The sequence below is a fragment of the Mesoplodon densirostris genome, chromosome 11, assembly GCF_025265405.1.
Source record: "Mesoplodon densirostris isolate mMesDen1 chromosome 11, mMesDen1 primary haplotype, whole genome shotgun sequence".
NCBI classification, from domain to species: domain Eukaryota; kingdom Metazoa; phylum Chordata; class Mammalia; order Artiodactyla; family Ziphiidae; genus Mesoplodon; species Mesoplodon densirostris.
Genome location: NC_082671.1, coordinates 40094860 through 40114614, shown reverse-complemented (window position 1 = coordinate 40114614; position 19755 = coordinate 40094860). Strand labels below are relative to the sequence as shown.

The following is a 19755-nucleotide window of genomic DNA, read 5'->3' as shown; positions in this document are numbered from 1 at the left end:
GAACTGCTTAACCTTTTTTTTAATAATTGCTTCACAATGGTGTATTAGTTTCTGCTTTCTAACAAAGTGCATCAGTTATACATATACATCTGTTCCCATATCCCTTCCCTCTTGCGTCTCCCTCCCTCCCACCCTCCCTATCCCACCCCTCCAGTCGGTCACAAAGCACCGAGCTGATCTCCCTGCGCTATGCGGCTGCTTCCCACTAGCTATCTACCTTACGTTTGGTAGTGTATATATGTCCATGCCTCTCTCTCACTTTATCACAGCTTACCCTTCCCCCTCCCCATATCCTCAAGTCCATTCTCAAGTAGGTCTGTGTCTTTATTCCTGTTTTACCCCTAGGTTCTTCATGACATTTTTTTTCTTAAATTCCATATATATGTGTTAGCATAAGGTATTTGTCTTTCTCTTTCTGACTTACTTCACTCTGTAGGACAGACTCTAGGTCTATCCACCTCACTACAAATAGCTCAGTTTCGTTTCTTTTTATGGCTGAGTAATATTCCATTGTATATATGTGCCACATCTTCTTTATCCATTCATCAGATGATGGACACTTAGGTTGTTTCCAGCTCCTGGCTATTGTAAATAGAGCTGCAATGAACATTTTGTTACATGACTCTTTTTGAATTATGGTTTTCTCAGGGTATATGGCCAGTAGTGGGATTGCTGGGTCATATGGTATTTCTATTTGTAGTTTTTTAAGGAACCTCCATACTGTTCTCCATAGTGGCTGTACCAATTCACATTCCCACCAGCAGTGCAAGAGTGTTCCCTTTTCTCGACACCCTCTCCAGCATTTATTGTTTCTAGAATTTTTGATGATGGCCATTCTGACTGGTGTGAAATGATATCTCATTGTAGTTTTGATTTACATTTCTCTAATGATTAATGATGTCGAGCATTCTTTCATATGTTTGTTGGCAGTCTGTATATCTTCTTTGGAGAAATGTCTATTTAGGTCTTCTGCCCATTTTTGGATTTTTTTTTGCTATTGAGCTGCATGAACTGCTTATAAATTTTGGAGATTAATCCTTTGTCAGTTGCTTCATTTGCAAATATTTTCTCCCATTCTGAGGGTTGTCTTTTGGTGTTTATGGTTTCCTTTGCTGTGCAAAAGCTTTGAAGTTTCATTAGGTCCCATTTGTTTATTTTTGTTTTTCTTTCCATTTCTCTAGGAGGTGGGTCAAAAGGATCTTGCTGTGATTTATATCATAGAGTGTTCTGCCTATGTTCTCCTCTAAGAGTTTGATAGTTTCTGGCCTTACATTTAGGTCTTTAATCCATTTTGAGCTTATTTTTGTGTATGGTGTTAGCGAGTGATCTAATCTCATGCTTTTACATGTCCCTGTCCAGTTTTCCCAGCACCACTTATTGAAGAGGCTGTCCTTTCTCCACTGTACATTCCTGCCTCCTTTATCAAAGATAAGTTGGCCATATGTGCGTGGGTTTATCTCTGGGCTTTCTATCCTGTTCCATTGATCTATATTTCTATTTTTTTTTTGCCAGAACCATACTGTCTTGACTACTGTAGCTTTGTAGTATAGTCTGAAGTGAGGGAGCCTGATTCCTCCAGCTCCGTTTTACGTTCTCAAGATTGCTTTGGCTATTTGGAGTCTTTTGTTTTTCCAAACAAATTTTGAAATTTTTTGTTCTAGTTCTGTGAAAAATGCCAGTGGTAGTTTGATAGGGATTGCATTGAATCTGTAGATTGCTTTGGGTAGTAGAGTCATTTTCACAATATTGATTCTTCCAATCCAGGAGCATGGTATGTCTCTCCATCTATTTGTATCATCTTTAATTTCTTTCATCAGTGTCTTATAATTTTCTGCATACAGGTCTTTTGTCTCCTTAGGTAGGTTTATTCCTAGATATTTTATTCTTTCTGTTGCAATGGTAAATGGGAGTGTTTTCTTCATTTCACTTTCAGATTTTTCATCATTAGTGTACAGGAATGCCAGAGATTTCTGTGCATTAATTTTGTATCCTGCTACTTTACCAAATTCATTGATTAGCTCTAGTAGTTTTCTGGTAGCATCTATAGGATTCTCTATGTATAGTATCATGTCATCTGCAAACAGTGACAGCTTTACTTCTTCTTTTCCGATTTGGATTCCTTTTATTTCCTTTTCTTCTCTGATTTCTGTGGCTAAAACTTCCAAAACTAAGTTGAATAAGAGTGGTGAGAGTGGGCAGCCTTGTGTTGTTCCTGATCTTAGTGGAAATGGTTTCAGTTTTTCACCATTGAGGACGATGTTGGCTGTGGGTTTGTCATATATGGCCTTTATTATGTTGAGGGAAGTTCCCTCTATGCCTACTTTCTGCAGGGTTTTTATCATAAATGGGTGTTGAATTTTGTCGAAAGCTCTCTCTGCATCTATTAAGATGATCATATGGTTTTTCTCCTTCAATTTGTTAATATGGTGTATCACACTGACTGAATTGTGTATACTGAAGAATCCTTGCATTCCTGGAATAAACCCCTCTTGATCATGGTGTATGATCCTTTTAATGTGCTGTTGGATTCTGTTTGCTAGTATTTTGTTGAGGATTTTTGCATCTATGTTCATCAGTGATATTGGCCTGTAGTTTTCTTTCTTTGTGACATCTTTTTCTGGTTCTGTTATCAGGGTGATGGTGGCCTTGTAGACTGAGTTTGGGAGTGCTCCTCCCTCTGCTATATTTTGGAAGAGTTTGAGAAGGATAGGTGTTAGCTCTTCTCTAAATGTTTGATAGAATTCGCCTGTGAAGCCATCTGGTTCTGGGCTTTTGTTTGTTGGAAGATTTTTAATCACAGTTTCAATTTCAGTGCTTGTGATTGATCTGTTCATATTTTCTATTTCTTCCTGATTCAGTCTTGGCAGGTTGTGCATTTCTAAGAATTTGTCCATTTCTTCCAGGTTGTCCATTTTATTGGCATAGAGTTGCTCGTAGTAATCTCTCATGATCTTTTGTATTTCTGCAATGTCAGTTGTTACTTCTCCTTTTTCATTTCTAATTCTATTGATTTGAGTCTTCCTTTTTTTCTTGATGAATCTGGCTAATGGTTTATCAATTTTGTTTATCTTCTCAAGGAGCCATCTTTTAGTTTTATTGATCTTTGCTATCATTTCCTTCATTTCTTTTTCTTTTTTTTTCTGATCTGATCTTTATGATTTCTTTCCTTCTGCTAACTTTGGGGGTTTTTGTTCTTTTTCTAATTGCTTTATGTGCAAGGTCAGGTTGTTTACTCGAGATGCTTCCTGTTTCTTAAGGTGGGATTTTATTGCTATAAACTTCCCTCTTAGAACTGCTTTTGCTGCATCCCATAGGTTTTGGGTCGTCGTGTCTCCATTGTCATTTGTTTCTAGGTATTTTTTAATTTCCTCTTTGATTTCTTCAGTGATCACTTCGTTATTAAGTAGTGTATTGTTTAGCCTCCATGTGTTTGTATTTTTTTACAGATCTTTTCCTGTAATTGATATCTAGTCTCATAGCGTTGTGGTCGGAAAAGATACTTGATACAATTTCAATTTTCTTAAATTTACCAAGGCTTGATTTGTGACCCAAGATAGGATCTATCCTGGAGAATGTTCCATGAGCACTTGAGGAAAATGTGTATTCTGTTGTTTTTGGATGGAATGTCCTATAAATATCAATTAAGTCCATCTTGTTTAATGTATCATTTAAGGCTTGTGTTTCCTTATTTATTTTCATTTTGGATGATCTGTCCATTGGTGAAAGTGGTGTTTTAAAGTCCCCTACTGTGAATGTGTTACTGTCGATTTCCCCTTTTATGGCTGTTAGTATTTGCCTTATGTACTGAGGTGCTCCTATGTTGGGTGCATAAATATTTACAATTTTTATATCTTCTTCTTGGATCGATCCCTGGATCATTATGTAGCGTCCTTCTTTGTCTCTTCTAGTAGTCTTTATTTTAAAGTCCATTTTGTCTGATATGAGAATTGCTACTCCAGCTTTCTTTTGATTTCCATTTACATGGAATATCTTTTACCATCCCCTTACTTTCAATCTGTATGTGTCTCTAGGTCTGAAGTGGGTCTCTTGTAGACAGCATATATATGGGTCTTGTTTTTGTATCCATTCAGCCAATCTGTGTCTTTTGGTGGGAGCATTTAGTCCATTTACCTTTAAGGTAATTATTGATATGTATGTTCCTGTTCCCATTTACTTAATTGTTTTGGGCTCGTTATTGTAGGTCTTTTCCTTCTGTTGTGTTTCTTGCCTAGAGAGCTTCCTTTAGCATTTGTTGTAAAGCTGGTTTAGTGGTGCTGATCTCTCTCAGCTTTTGCTTGTCTGTAAAGGTTTTAATTTCTCCATCAAATCTGAATGAGATCCTTGCAGGGCAGAGTAATCTTGGTTGCAGGTTTTTCTCCTTCATCACTTTCAGTATGTCCTGCCACTCCCTTCTGGCTTGAAGAGTTCCTGCTGAAAGATCAGCGGTTAACCTTATGGGGATTCCCTTGTGTGTTGTTTGTTGTTTTTCCCTTGCTGCTTTTAATATGTTTTCTTTGTATTTAACTTTCGACAGTTTGATTAATATGTGTCTTGGCGTATTTCTTCTTGGATTTATTCTGTATGGGACTCTGTGCCTCCTGGACTCGATTAACTATTTCCTTTCCCATATTAGGGAAGTTTTCAACTATAATCTCTTCAAATATTTTCTCAGTCCGTTTCTTTTTCTCTTCTTCTTCTGGAACCCCTATAATTCGAATGTTTGTGCGTTTAATATTGTCCCAGAGGTCTCTGAGAGTGTCCTCAGTTCTTTTCATTCTTTTTTCTTTATTCTGCTGTGCAGCAGTTATTTCCACTATTTTATCTTCCAGGTCACTTATCCATTCTTCTGCCTCAGTTATTCTGCTATTGATCCCATCTAGAGTATTTTTAATTTCATTTATTGTGTTGCTCATCGTTGCTTGTTTCATCTTTAGTTCTTCTAGGTCCTTGTTAAATGTTTCTTGCATTTTGTCTATTCTATTTCCAAGATTTTGGATCATCTTTACTATCATTATTCTGAATTCTTTTTCAGGTAGACCGCCTATTTCTTCTTCATTTGTTAGGTCTGGCGGGTTTTTATCTTGCTCCTTCACCTGCTGTGTGTTTTTCTGTCTTCCCATTTTGCTTATGTTACTGTGTTTGGGGTCTCCTTTTTGCAGGCTGCAGGTTCGTAGTTCCCGTTGTTTTTGGTGTCTGTCCCCAGTGGCTAAGGTTGGTTCAGTGGGTTGTGTAGGCTTCCTGGTGGAGGGGACTAGTGCCTGTGTTCTGGTGGATGAGGCTGGATCTTGTCTTTCTGGTGGGCAGGTCCACGTCTGGTGGTGTGTTTTGGGGTGTCTGTGGACTTATTATGATTTTAGGCAGCCTCTCTGCTAATGGGTGGGGTTGTGTTCCTGTCTTGCTAGTTGTTTGGCATAGGGTGTCCAGCACTGTAGCTTGCTGGTCTTTGAGTGAAGCTGGGTGCTGGTGTTGAAATGGAGATCTCTGGGAGATTTTTGCCATTTGATATTATGTGGAGCTGGGAGGTCTCTGTGAACCAATGTGCTGAAGTTGGCTCTCCCACCTCAGAGGCACAGCACTGACTGCTGGCTGCAGCACCAAGAGCCTTTCATCCACACGGCTCAGAATAAAAGGCAGAAAAAGTAGAAAAAAACAATTAGTAGAAGGAAGGAAGGAAGGAAGAAAGAAAGAAAGAGAGAGGGAGGGAGGGAGGAAAGAAAGAAAGAAAGAAGAAAGAAAGAAAAGAGAGAGGGAGGAAGGTTGGAAAAAAAGAAAGAGAGAAGATAAATTAAAATAGAATACAGTATGATAAAATATAATAAAGCTATTAAATTAAAAAATAATTATTATGCAAAAAAAAATTTTTTAAAAACGGACGGATAGAACCCTGGGACAAATGGTGGAAGCAAAGCTATACAGACAAAATCTCACACAGAAGCATACACGTACACACTCACAAAAAGAGGAAAAGGGGAAAAAATTATAAATCTTCCTCTCAAAGTCCACCTCCTCAATTTGGGATGATTCATTGTCTAAAGGAGGGAAGGAAGGAAAGAAAGAAAGAAAGAAAGAAGATAAAGTAAGATAAAATAAAGTTATTAAAATAAAATAATTATTAAGAAAAAATTTAAGAGAAAATAAAAAGGACGGATAGAACCCCAGGACAAATGGTGGAAGCAAAGCTGTACAGACAAAATCTCACACTGAAACATACACATACACACTCACAAAAAGAGGAAAAGGGTAAAAAATCATATATCTTGCTCTCAAAGTCCACCTCCTCATTTTGGGATGATTCGTTGTCTATTCATGTATTCCACAGATGCAGGGTACATCAAGTTGATTGTGGAGCTTTAATCCGCTGCTTCTGAGGCTGCTGGGAGAGATTTCCCTTTCTCTTCTTTATTCTCACAGCTCCCTGGTCTCAGCTTTGGATTTGGCTCCGCCTCTGCCTGTAGATCCCCGGAGGGCGTTTGTTGTTCCCTCAAACAGGACGGGGTTAAAGGAGGAGCCGCTTCGGGGACTCTGGCTCACTCAGGCCGGGGGGAGGGAGGGGTATGGAGTGTGGGGCGAGCCTGTGGCGGCAGAGGCCGGCGTGACTTTGCACCAGCCCAAGGTGTGCCATGCGCTCTCCCGGGGAAGCTGTCCCTGGATCCCAGGACTCCGGCAGTGGTGGGCTGCACAGGCTCCCCGGAAAGGGGGCGTGGACAGTGACCTGCGCTCGCACACAGGCCTCTTGGCGTCGGCAGCAGCAGCCCCAGCCTCCCACGCCCGTCTCTGGGGTCCGCACTTTTAGCCAAGGCTCGCGCCCGTCTCTGGAGCTCCTTTAAGCAGCGCTCTGAGTCCCCTCTCCTCGTGCACCAGGAAACAAAGAGTGAAGAAAAAGTCTCTTGCCTCTTCGGCAGGTCCAGACTTTTTTCCGGACTCCCTCCTGGCCAGCCGTGGTGCACTAACCCCTTCAGGCTGTGTTCACACAGCCAACCCCAGTCCTCTCGCTGCGCTCTGACTGAAGCCCGAGCCTCAGCTCCCAGCCCCACCTGACCCAGCGGCCGCGCAGACAAGCGTCTCGGGCTGGTGAGTGCCCGTCGGCACCTATCCTCTGTGCGGGAATCTCTCTGCTTTTCCCTCCGCACCCCTGTTGCTGTGTTCTCCTCCGCGGCTCTGAAGCTACCCGCCTCCGCCACCCGCAGTCTCCACCTGCGAAGGGGCTTCCTAGTGTGTGGAAACCTTTCCTCCTTCATGGCTCCCTCCCACTGGTGCAGGTCCCGTCCCTATCCTTTTGTCCCTGTTTATTCTTTTTTCTTTTGCCCTACCCATGTACGTGGGGAGTTTCTTACGTTTTGGGAGGTCTGAGGTCTTCTGCCAGCGTTCAGTAGGTGTTCTGTAGGAGTTGTTCCACGTGTAGATGAATTTCTGGTGTATCTGTGGGGAGGAAGGTTATCTCCGCGTCTTACTCTTCCGCCATCTTCCCCTCCCTCACTGCTTAACTTTCTTAGTAAATGTTCCTACTAGAAATGTTTGTCACAATAATTTTATTTCTGTTTTCTGTGTTAATATTTTTTTATCTCTTTATGCTTTTCATTAACTGCTTAATAGAGTCGGATTAATATACAGAAAAATATGCACATGTTCTCAATACCTTGACATTCTCAACTCCAGTGATCTTGGTCTGCATCCAGCCTCAACCACCAGTTCCCATAGATATACCCTAGGCTGTCATTATCTACAGCTGCAGTTGCCAAATTTCAGTTTAAGCAAACTGCTTTCTGGCTACCACTTCCTCTGCTCCCATTCTCTCTTGAACCCACTAAATCAGACCAACCACTTCCTTGGTTCTGCTTCTGTGATGGTCTCTAATTACTTCTACATTGATACATCCAGTGGTCGAAGTCTTCCATTTCTTAACGTGCCAGCAAAAATGAACATACTTACTCACTTTTCCATCTAGAAATATTTTCTCGTCACATGGCTGCCAGGGCACAAGTTCTCACTGGCTGCATCTTCTCAGAGTCCTTTGTAAGTTCCTCTTCATATTTCTGGCCTCAGAACATCAGTGTGATATGCTCAGTCCTTGTATCTTCTTTCTTTTCCTTGAAGACTTCCTCTAGTCCCCTGGCTTTAAATACTTTTCTGTATATTGATGTCTTATATCTCCTACCCAAACTCTCCCTTAATTCCAGTTTCAACCATTCCATATCTTCACATGTGTCTGATGAGAATCTAAAGATAACATATATGAAACTAAACTCTCTCCCTTCCCCCTGAAACCTACTACTCTGTCATTTTTCCTCATCTGAGTAATCATCACTTGCACTCTTCTAATTGCTCAGGCCAAAACCCTTGGTATCATAATGATTGTCTTGTATTTCTCACTCTGTATATAATTTAGCAACGTATCTTCTAAGCAGTGCCTTCAGAATCTACTCCCAGTCTGACCACTTAACATTGCTTCCACTGTTACCACCTTGGTTTGGATTTCTGTAGTAGCCTAGTCTCTCTCACCCTTGACATCCTGCAGTTTGTTTTCACTAGCAGCAAAAGTGAACATTTGAAGTGTCAATTGGATCATACCACTTCTCTGCTCAAAACTCCTAAATGACTTCCCTTCTTAATCAGATAAAATAGAATACTTTCATAACTGCCTCAATTCTGTATGGTCATACATGAGTACCTTTATGGTCTTATTTCCACCTTACTCATTCCACTTCAGCCACATTGGTGCACCGTTCTGTTCTAAAACATGCCAAATACATTCCCATCTCAGGGTCTTTGCATTACCCTTTTCAAAACTCAATAAAGGGGGCATTTCCATATGTGTTGGTATATATTATATTATGTATATAAATATGTATGTATTAATAGAAAAAAATGCCTGGAAGAAGAAGTATCAAAATGTTAACAGTGGTTATCTCTAGGTGGATGTTTTATTTGTACTTGTATTTTCTGAATTTTTTCAATGAGCAAGATTTATTTTTTCAATCAGGAAAGAAGTATTCATTTTTTAGAAAGACTAAAATGACCTCCCTTCCTTGGCTTCTTCCTCTTTCGTCCTTCCTCCATTACTTTCTGTTTCTTGATCTGGGTACTGCTTACACGGGTGTATCCACTATGGAAATTTATCATTATATACTGACGATTTGTGCATTTTTCCGTATACATTTACACTTCAATTAAAAAAAATGCCGCCAAAATAGAAAGCAGTACTTACAGTATATTTATATTTATTTAATGTAATTTTTTTAATGTTCTGGCTAGTTTGCATTAAGTTTTGAAATACACTGTAGTAATTACTACTTATTTAATGCCATAATCAAACTGTCATTGACTATAAGACTTAAAGAATATTAGCTGCTAAGTAAAACATAAACAGTGTTATTGGACTAAGTTTAATTATGTAAGATAGATGTGGGTTTTTATATTTTTTAAGAGAGCATGTATTTTTAGGTTTAGTATTTTACAAATAATGTTTTGTCCAAAATTAATCAAGTATTCTAAAATTTAGAAGTATTTCATATTTCTTTATATGTCATAAAATATATTAAGTATAATTTTCTTGAGTCTAAGTTAGGTACGTTATTGACCAGAATTTGATAGATATAGTAGTATTTTCTAATATCTCTTTCTAATATTTAAGTACTTTAAAAGATTCATCTAAATATGGTACCGAAACTTAATTACTCTCAAACATGTAGACACTCCTATATCTTATTTTACAGCAGATTAAGCTGCTCCAGTTTTTTTAAAAAAAGACTTCTTCCATTCAGATAATTGGTTTAGAAATAAAGAAAATATATGGCTTTACCTTGGAAATAAGAAATTTTGACCAATTCAGACCTCTCTTCAAAGAAGGCACTTTTCTTTGTGTCCCTGTAATCTATTTAATTTTAGTTAGCTATTTAAACTGTAAATTGTATTCAACTTAATACAAATTATTCTTAAATTGGTTATAACTTAAAATATTTTTTATCTGTGGTATCTCTGAGTCATACTTTAATTTCTAACTAACATATCATTAGAAAATATATTGATTTTATAATGTGTAAAAGGTTAAAGTTCATCCTGTATAACATAAATTATACTTAATTGTTATATTATTGAACCCTTACCTTTTGAGGTCTTAATTTCCCAAAGTAATCATCTGAGTTATAATTACCATTTTGTTCCTAAAAAGTATACCTGGTCTTAAAATTTTTCTTTATTGTTTTTATGTATTTCCTACATATTTGTTTATCTATTCTTGCTATTATATCAGTAATTTAAATTTAGGATTTTTATGCTAGTGAGCACTTAACTCTCTGTGGTATATTTTTAAATATTATATTTACATATATTTCCTCCTTAAATCTAGATACAATTGAAAAGGAAATAAGAAAAATCTTCAATATTCCAGATGAAAAGGAGACCAGATTGTGGAACAAATACATGAGTAATACATTTGAACCACTGAATAAGCCAGACAGCACCATTCAGGATGCTGGTTTATACCAAGGACAGGTATTTTTTAGCAATACTGTTTATTTTAAACATACTATACATGAAGTTTTTGGGAGTCACAAACTTTATGGCTATCCTGACAATCTATAATTGGTTCTACTGTTTCTGGTTTCCTCTTTCTAACTCCTCTCTATCCCTGCTGGTCACTAATTATAACTTCTGCTTCTCTCCTTGAGCTTGAGAATAACCTACTTTTTAAAAAGAAATTATTTTCCACTGAAAAATAGCTAATATAATAAGGGGTCAGCAAACTTTGTAAAGGATCAAATAATAAATATTTTTGGCTCAGCAGTCTGTAAGGTCTCTGTCACGACTACAACTTTGCCATTGTAGTAGCAAGAAAGTAGCCATAAACAATATGTAAAAAATGGATATGGCTATGTTCCAACAAACTTTATTTACAAAAGCAGTCAGTGAGCTAAGTGAACTTAGTTTGCCAACCCCTGCTAGAAGGTATCAACCCCCAATTTGGTCTTTCTTTATGACAGAATCTAAAGAAATGAATGTGTTGAGAAATGAAGACTTTTAGACACAATCAGCAAGTTCTACTGATTCCACCTTCAAATATCTCTTTAATTAATGTTTGTAGCCCATTCTTACCCCTTATCTTTCCGTAATCTCTTAACAAATCCCTCTGCTTCCAGTCTTTTGCATGTTCGTTCTCAGTCTTCCGTATTTCTGTCAGAATACTCTTTCTAAAATCTAAACCTTAGGGCTTCCCTGGTGGCGCAGTGGTTGAGAGTCCGCCTGCCAATGCAGGGGACACAGGTTCGTGGCCCAGTCCGGGAAGATCCCACATGCCGCAGAGCGGCTGGGCCCATGAGCCATGGCCGCTGAGCCTGCGCGTCTGGAGCCTGTGCTCCACAATGGGAGAGGCCACAACAGTGAGAGGCCCGCGTACTGCAAAAAAAAAAAAAAGTAAACCTTATTATTTCCTTTTCATAAACCTTTCCTGGCTCCTTAACAATTGTAGAATAAAGTCCAGGCACCTTAATGCAGCATGCAAGTCATGGTTTATCCTTTTGCCTAGTCTTCCAGCATCTTTCGATTATCCTTGCCTTTGGATTTACACTCTAATAATACCAAACTGAACTACTTATAGTTCCCTAAGCCTGCTATGCTTTTCCATACTCCTGTGCTTTCATATATGTTGTTCCATCTGCCTGTTGTACCGTTCTCCCCAGTCCCTGCATTCATCCAGAAAAAGTCCTTTTAAACATCCAAATATTGAAATTAAGCATCCCATCCTTTCATATAATCTAACCAGATCAGATTATTTATCCTTCAAATTCCAATTCAAAATTTGTTACATCATTTCTTGAGCCTTTCCTGATCTATTTATTTCAGTATCTAGTTGAGGTATAGGATTTGTTTTAATTTGGAGAAGAAATTTCTCCCTTAACTTCCATAGTGATTTACATATATGTCTTGTATCATTCATTAAGTTATTTATATATTAAGCTCCCCAACTAGACTGTGAGGTCCTTATTTTAGTTGGACTTTGTGTCCTATTTATTTTTATTTTAGTACCTAACCCAGAGCCTGCCACTCTAGTATATGGAAGTTTTTTGTTTTGTTTTGTTCTGTTTTATTTAAAATTAATACTGATATATGATGTAAGTTATTTTAAAAAATCAGAGGAACAGAAGGAAATTAATTTTTTAGCAAATGCCTACTATATATCAGGTATTGTACTCAGCTATAAAACAGTGATTTTCAGACTTATTTTAGCCATTATATTCTTATATGAAATCTTACGAAATCTAATAATATGTGTTACAATTAAAAGGAGTTACCCAGTTGAAGCTGAGTGTGAGACATTTGGAACTCTACTGGTTAGTCAACACTCCCCTCCTTAGCCAGCCAACTTCCTCTTTCTGTCTTCCAAATAGACATACACTTCTCTCCTTGGTTACCATCCATCAGGCCTTGAGGTAGCTCCAGGAGTACAATTTAAAATATATAGGATTATTTCTTTAAATCTTTTCAGTAATTGATTCTGAGTAATGGCTATTATTCTACTCATCATGTACATTAGAAAACCAAGGCTTAGAGAATTTAATTTGTTATTCTTGATAGGAATGCATTTATCAGAATGAAGATGACAGAAAAAATTACTTTAATAAGAAGATTAACTATCTTATTAAATATATTATTCTTATAAAATATCTTTAGGGACATTTGATCTTTTGAAATAGGAATTGTTCAAAAAACATGGATTAAATTTTCTAGGTTTTGTACCAGTTATTTTCTGACTGATGATAAATGAACTAAACACTATCTTAGACTTAAAAGAAGTTTGGTTTTTTTGTTTTGTTTTGTTTTTTACTGAAATCAAAAGTATCCTCATTAGAAAGTGAAACGAAGATACATTATTGAAGAGTTTATCTCCCAAAGTGGGTGGTCTTTATCTCTCTCCCTTGTATGTGTGTGTTCAATTTAATTAAATCTTAAAATCTTTTAAAAAATAATTTCATTTTGAGTTAAAGTTTTAACCATGAGCAAAATTTTATTCAGAAAATGATACATTTGAATAAACAAGTGAGTTTTAACATTTCTGGTGGCATTCAACATTAATATCTGTGACTGTAAAGACAAAAAGAATTTAAAGTACAAATACTGCTAGGAATTAAAGGTTACAGTTGAACTTTAAATATTTACTTGATTCTTCAGCTTTAAGACCTTCCTTTAAAAAACAAGCCATAAACAATGATATTAAATGCATAACTTTGAAATTTTCTGTAGGTAAAATCTTTTGTTTTATAACTGGTTCAAGTCCTCCTAGAGACAGTTTGTATGTATATATATATGTTTTTTTATATAATATAGTTTCTATGTAGATGTCTGTAGAGTTATAAGTTGTAGCAAAGGAAAACCTTTCTTCAGAAGTTAAAAACTACTCACTAAATTCAATTTTATAAATATGTAAAATATGTAAGTATATATCAGAATGATGCCAGTTGAGCATAATGGTTAATTGTCTGTGGTAGGTAAGGAGAGAAATATGATCAAGGAGGGATCAGGATGGCAGGTATACAGTGCACTTATTCATTATATGTTACATATACTTCATGTGCGTGTTTTTTTGTTTGTTTTTGGCCACACCATGTGGCATGCGGGAATCTTAGTTCCCTGACCAGGGATTGAACCCGTGCCCCCTGTACTAGGGGTGCAGAGTCTTAACCACTGGACCACCAGGGATGTCCCTCATGTGTGTTTTTTTTTTTTTTTGGGCGGTACGCGGGCCTCTCACTGCTGTGACCTCTCCCGTTGCGGAGCACAGGCTCCGGACGCGCAGGCTCAGCGGCCATGGCTCACGGGCCCAGCTGCTCCGCGGCATGTGGGATCCTCCCGGACCAGGGCACGAACCCACGTCCCCTGCATCGGCAGGCGGACTCCCAACCACTGCGCCACCAGGGAAGCCCCACCATGTGTGTTTCTTGAATGTAGGAAATAACTTTTTCTTTTAAAAGACAACTTTAGTATTTTAATTAGCTTACTCTTTCAACAGCAAGATTCCATGAGTTTTTTAAATCGCTGTTTCATTGTTATATGTCTTCTGAATCAGGCTTACATTTTACATGGTTAAGATCCAAATGCCAGCTTATAAATTGCCTGAAACATATAGTCCACAAAAGTATATTGCTAAGAGTTTACAGAACAGGTTACAAGATTGCAATTTTAAGAAACAAGAGTTAATGAAACTGAATATGTAGAATATATGCAAAATTTTAATGCCTTGAATTTGCTTCAAGGCATGTTTTCTATAGTTTTCCTGTGGAAATTTAGATATTATTATTATATTATTAATTATTTTGGTTAGTTTTTCTTCTTTGCACAGACTTGCCCCTAGTAAAAACTAGAAGAAAGCCTTCTTTTTTAGACTGAAACATACGAAAAAAGATTCTGGGATGTTTTAAAATATAGTATAGCTCACCTTCGCCTGTACTTTTCATTTATTAGAGGTGTTTTTTGTCTACCCTGACCATGCTGCAGTAGGGAACTTCAGTCTGATTCTCACACACATGGCTCTATCGTTTATATATTAAAAGAGTTTATAATTTTATAATGTAAATAAAGACAAATTTCATAGCCCCAAACAAATTATGTGTAATTATGTATACTCTGTAATTTGGGATTATTTTTGCCACTCTTCCTCAGTATTTGCATAATAATAGCTGACTGAGATCATACATCAGTATGTTTAACAACTATAACCATTTATTCAACATCTGTTTTTTGCACAGTACTTTTACAAGCTACAAATAGAAAAGGAATAGAAAATGTGCCCTAAACTCAAGGAACTTACATTGCATCTAGTTTTTTATACTTAAAGTCATAGAACCAATGATTTTCCTTGTAGTGTTTTACCTTCTTTCTTTCTGACCGTCATTGCTGACTTCTTATATTTAAGGTCTCTTTATCTCCCTTGGCCAGCTTTGGAATCAAAATGCAAATGCCTCTTCACCTTGTCTACTGTGTCCTTTAAGTTATCGCAGAGTTACTTTAGTTTCTTAGCATATACAGCTAATCTTCTGAAGCTATTTTAACTTCAGGGTTAAGGAAATACACTCTTTTATTGTGTCTTATTTGCAGGTGTTAGTGATAGAACAGAAGAATGAAGATGGAACATGGCCAAGGGGTCCTTCTACTCCTAAGTAAGTGCTCCCACTTTTTATGGCTCAGTGCATGATGTTGAAGCTTTGATTTCAGATAATAAAATCCATAATGATAGAAGAACCTAATTGTATATTGCAATTGTAAATATATATAGCTTCTTTATATTTTAATATTTTATTTTTGTATAGAAGTTATCTAAGTTTGCACTTAAATGAATATGCTGTAATTTAAAAGCCTTCCAATTCTAATCTCTTTTAGAATAAGGTACAGTATAAATACGTTACAAATGTAATGGTGCATTGTCTAATACAATCAAATCACTATTAAACATTTTGTTTAATATTTTTCAAGCATTTTGTGGTATTTTTAAAAGTGTCTGTTAAAAGAATGCTCTTTATCAAAATGAATCTGATGTGAAAGCAACATTTTAAATCTAATCGTGAAAGCAATATTTTATTTATTTAGATACATGTTTTAGAATATAACAGCACAAGTAGAGATAAAGGAGTATAAGAATTGCTTTTGAGGGTAAATGAGTGATTAGAAACCTTTTAAACTTTTTTTTTAATTGTGGTAAGAAAACATAACTTGATATCTGCCCTCTTAACAAAGTTTTAAATGTGTGCCCTTACAGTATTATTAACTGTAGGCACATTGTTGTACAGCAAATCTCTAGAATTTATTCATCTTATATAATAAACTTTATTCCTGTTAAAGAGTAATTCCTCATTTCTCCCTTCCCCCAGCCCCTGGGAACCACCGTTCTACTCTCTGTTTCTATGAGTTTGACTAGTTTACATAGCCTCATATAAGTGGAATTATACAGTATTTGTCTGTGATTGACTTACTTTACCAAGCATACTGTCCCTTAGGTTCATCAGTGTTATCACATGTGGCATGATTTCCTTGCTTTTTTAAGGCTGAATACAATTCCATTGTATGTATATACCATATTTTCTTTATCCATTTATCCGTCAATAGACATTTAGGTTGTTTTCATTATCTGGGCTATTGTAAATTATACTGCAGTGAACTTGGGAGTGCAGATGTCTCTTCAAGATACTGATTTCATTTCCTTTGGATATATACCCAGAAATGAGATTTCTGAGTCATGTGCTAGTTCTATTTCTAATTTTTTGAGGAACTTCCATACTGTTTTTCATAGCAGCTGCTCCATCTTACATTTCCACCGACAGTATGCAAGGGTTCCAATTTCCCTACATTCTTGCTAGTACTTGTTATCTTTTGTTCTTTTGATAATAGGCATCCTAACAGGTGTGAGGTGGTATCTCATTGTGGTTTGATTTGCATTTCCCCAATGATTTCTGACGTTGAACATCTTTTTAATATACCTATTACCTGTCTGTATGCCTTCTTTAGAGAAGTGTCTATTCCAAGAAGTCTCAGGCCCATTTTTTAATCTGGTTACTTGGGGGTTTTGCTGTTGAATTGTAATGAGTGTCTTATATATTTGGATATTAACCCCTTACCAGATATGTGGTTTAAAGATTTAAAAATAAGACCTTATACGGGGAGGGGGAAGGGTAAGCTGGGACAAAGTGAGAGAGTAGCATGGACATATATACACTACCAAATGTAAAATAGATAGCTAGTGGGAAGCAGCTGCATAGCACAGGGAGATCAGCTCGGTGCTTTGTGACCACCTAGAGGGGTGGGATGGGGGGGTGGGATAGGGAGAGTGGGAGCGAGGGAGGTGCAAGAGGGAAGAGAGATGTGGACATATGTATATGTATAACTGATTCACCCTGTTATAAAGCAGAAACTAACACACCATTGTAAAGCAATTATACTCCAATAGAGATGTTAAAAAAAAACCTGAATCTGTACATCTAGAAGAAATCTTAGGGGAAAAGCTTCATGACATTGTTCTAGGCAGAGATTTCATGAATATGACACCAAGAGCACAAGCAACAAAAGCAATTATAAACAAAAGGGACTACATCAGACTAAAAAGTTTCCACACAGTAAAGGAAGCAATCAACAGAGTGAAAAGGCAACATGCCAAATGGGAGGAAATATTTTTAAGGGTTTTAGGATTATCAGAAACACTTAGGGCTAGTTGTATTTCAATATTTGGACTTTCTAAACCTCTGAGAAGTAATATGGTACATGTGCCACCTATTATTTTACTATTTTTGTAGAGTCCAGGGGGACTCTTATAGTTAAGCACATTAATATTCAGTAAGTATCCACACTAAGTAAGATAAAAAGGAGTGTAAATAGCATCATTTCAGTTCAGGTTAGATTGCCCTGAAGTGAATTATGAAAAATTTTTTAAGTTTTCAGAGATTTTGGAATTCCAGACTTTCTGATAAGAGGTTGTGAATTTGTTTTGAAACCTTAAAATAATTATTCTTAAATAAATAAATAATTTAGTAATTGCTAACCTAGCTAATAAACTAAATTGCCAAGTGATAGTTCATTAGAATACAAAAAAATTTTTAATCATTATCTAGTGTATGAAAAGACTCTCAAAAACTAAGAATAAAAGGGAATTCTCCTAACTTGTTAAAGCCTATAAACCCAAAATCTGTAGCAAACATTTAATTGAGAAATTTTGAACACAAACCAAATAAGATTAGAATTTTAAAAAGAAATAAAATTCACTATTTACATATGATGCAATCTACGTAAAATCCAAAAGCAATCAGCAGACTACTAGAACTAAGAGAATTCAGCAACATTATCTAATACAAGATTAATTTAATAGATGTCTTCCATGCCCATAGGTTAGCATTCTTTTTTATGAAGAACCAGATAAGTATTTTTAGCTTTATGGACCATAGGGTCTCTGACTCAACTATAACTACCGATATAACAGTAGACATTGTGTAAACAAATGCGTGTGGCTGTGCTCCAGTAAAACTTTATTTAAAAAACATGGATTTGTCTTGTGAGCCATAGATTCCTGACCCTGCTATATAACATTAGTAACCCACTTAGAAAATAGCATAAGAAAAAATAACTTAATTAGGAATGCATAAAACCTTCATGGAAAAAAAATTCTAACTTCATTAAAGACAAAAGATTATTGTGTACTATATGGCTTAACCTAGCCTTTCTCTAAATTTGTCATGTCAGTGCCTCCTATTCAGAATTCTATCCTGGGGCTTCCCTAGTGGTGCAGTGGTTAAGAATCTGCCTGCCAATGCAGGGGACACAGGTTCGAGCCCTCGTCCAGGAATATTCCACATGCCGTGGAGCAGCTAAGTCCGTGCACCACAACTACTGAACCTGCGCTCTAGAGCCTGCAAGCCACAGCTACTGAGCCCACGTGCCACAACTACTGAAGCCCTCACACCTAGACCCTGTGCTCCGCAACAAGAGAAGCCACTGCAGGGAGAAGCCTGCGCACTGCAACGAAGAGTAACCCCCGCTCACCACAACTACAGAAAGCCTGCACGCAGCAACAAAGACCCATAGCAGCCAAAAAGAAAGAAATAAAATAAATTTAAAAAAACAGGAACAAAATTCTATCCTGACCTTTTTTTTTTCCCTCTGCTTGTGTGTGTGAGAAACTTCAGAAACTCATTCTAAAATTAGCATATTCCAATAAAGATCCAGGATTAGCTAAGTCAGTTTTGACAAAGAAGAGGAAGGGAAGTGTTTACCTACTAGATAGTAAGAATTACTGCAAAGGTATGGTAATAAAAACACTATGACGCTAGCAAAAAAAAGGCAAATAGACTGGAATAAACTAGTGAGCTAAGAAAAACTCCTATATGTATGATAAGTGGCACTGCTAGGCAGTGAAAAACAGGTTGCTTAAAGCAGATAGGTGCTTAGATTTATTAGGAGTACTAACTATTTGGAGAAAAGAAAGCAGAATCACTGCCTTACACATTACATACAAAGACTCCAGAAGGACTAAAGACTCAAATAAGAAATGTAAAGCTTTAAAGCTAATAAGATATTTTGGAGAATATCTGTGACCTAGGGATCACAGAACATAGTGCGAAAATTAATGTTTGATTGCATTAAATTAAGTATTTCTGGTAAAGGAACCATATACAAAGTTAAAAGTCAAATGTCGGTTTTAGAAAATCTAAAACCTACAAGAGAATAATACCCACAGTGTACAAAGAACTGCTGTGAATTAACAGAAACAAAGCAAACAAGCTTTTAAAAAATAAAAGATATAAATAGTTTAAAGAAGGGGAAGCCCAAGTGCTGACAGGTAGCTGAGGAGATATACAAACTCACTAGTAATCAGAAAAATTAAAGCATGAGATACAATCTAATAGCCATCAGAATGACAAAAACTTAAAAGGGTGCTAATAAAAAGTGTTTGGAGGGTTGTAGGAGAAGTCTTATGTACTGATGGTGGGAGTACAAACTAGTACCATGCTATATATATCAGTGTTTAATTAAATCAGGAATGCTTAATCCCTCTGACCCGTCACTCAGCGGAATTTTTCACAAGGTCCCTGAATATACAGTCTTTGTAGCTGCGTTGTTTGTGGTAGTGGGGATTTGAAGACAGCCTAGTAAGTATCTATCTCTGGTAGAGTGAATAAGAAAAATGATGGTGATAGACTGTGGAATGCCAGTGCAGCAGATAGAAGTAACAATGGTGAGATCTTTGAAACTGGATAAACTTTAAAACAGAGTTGAGAGAAAAAA

General features: G+C 36.9%; 1 protein-coding gene across 4 annotated transcripts in view; it reads left to right on the top strand.

Moving 5' to 3' along the window:
- The window catches only part of USP15 (ubiquitin specific peptidase 15), a 137213-nt gene that overhangs the window by 50917 nt on the left and 66541 nt on the right, over nucleotides 1–19755 (top strand). For 3 of the 4 annotated variants that reach the window (XM_060112013.1, XM_060112014.1, XM_060112015.1), the window contains exons 5-6: nucleotides 10346–10491; nucleotides 15088–15149. In XM_060112013.1, the coding sequence (XP_059967996.1) occupies nucleotides 10346–10491; nucleotides 15088–15149 (208 nt within the window). Of the gene's footprint in view, nucleotides 1–10345; nucleotides 10492–15087; nucleotides 15150–18213; nucleotides 18556–19755 lie in introns of those variants that run through there. The other variant, XM_060112016.1, reaches the window with a different exon arrangement.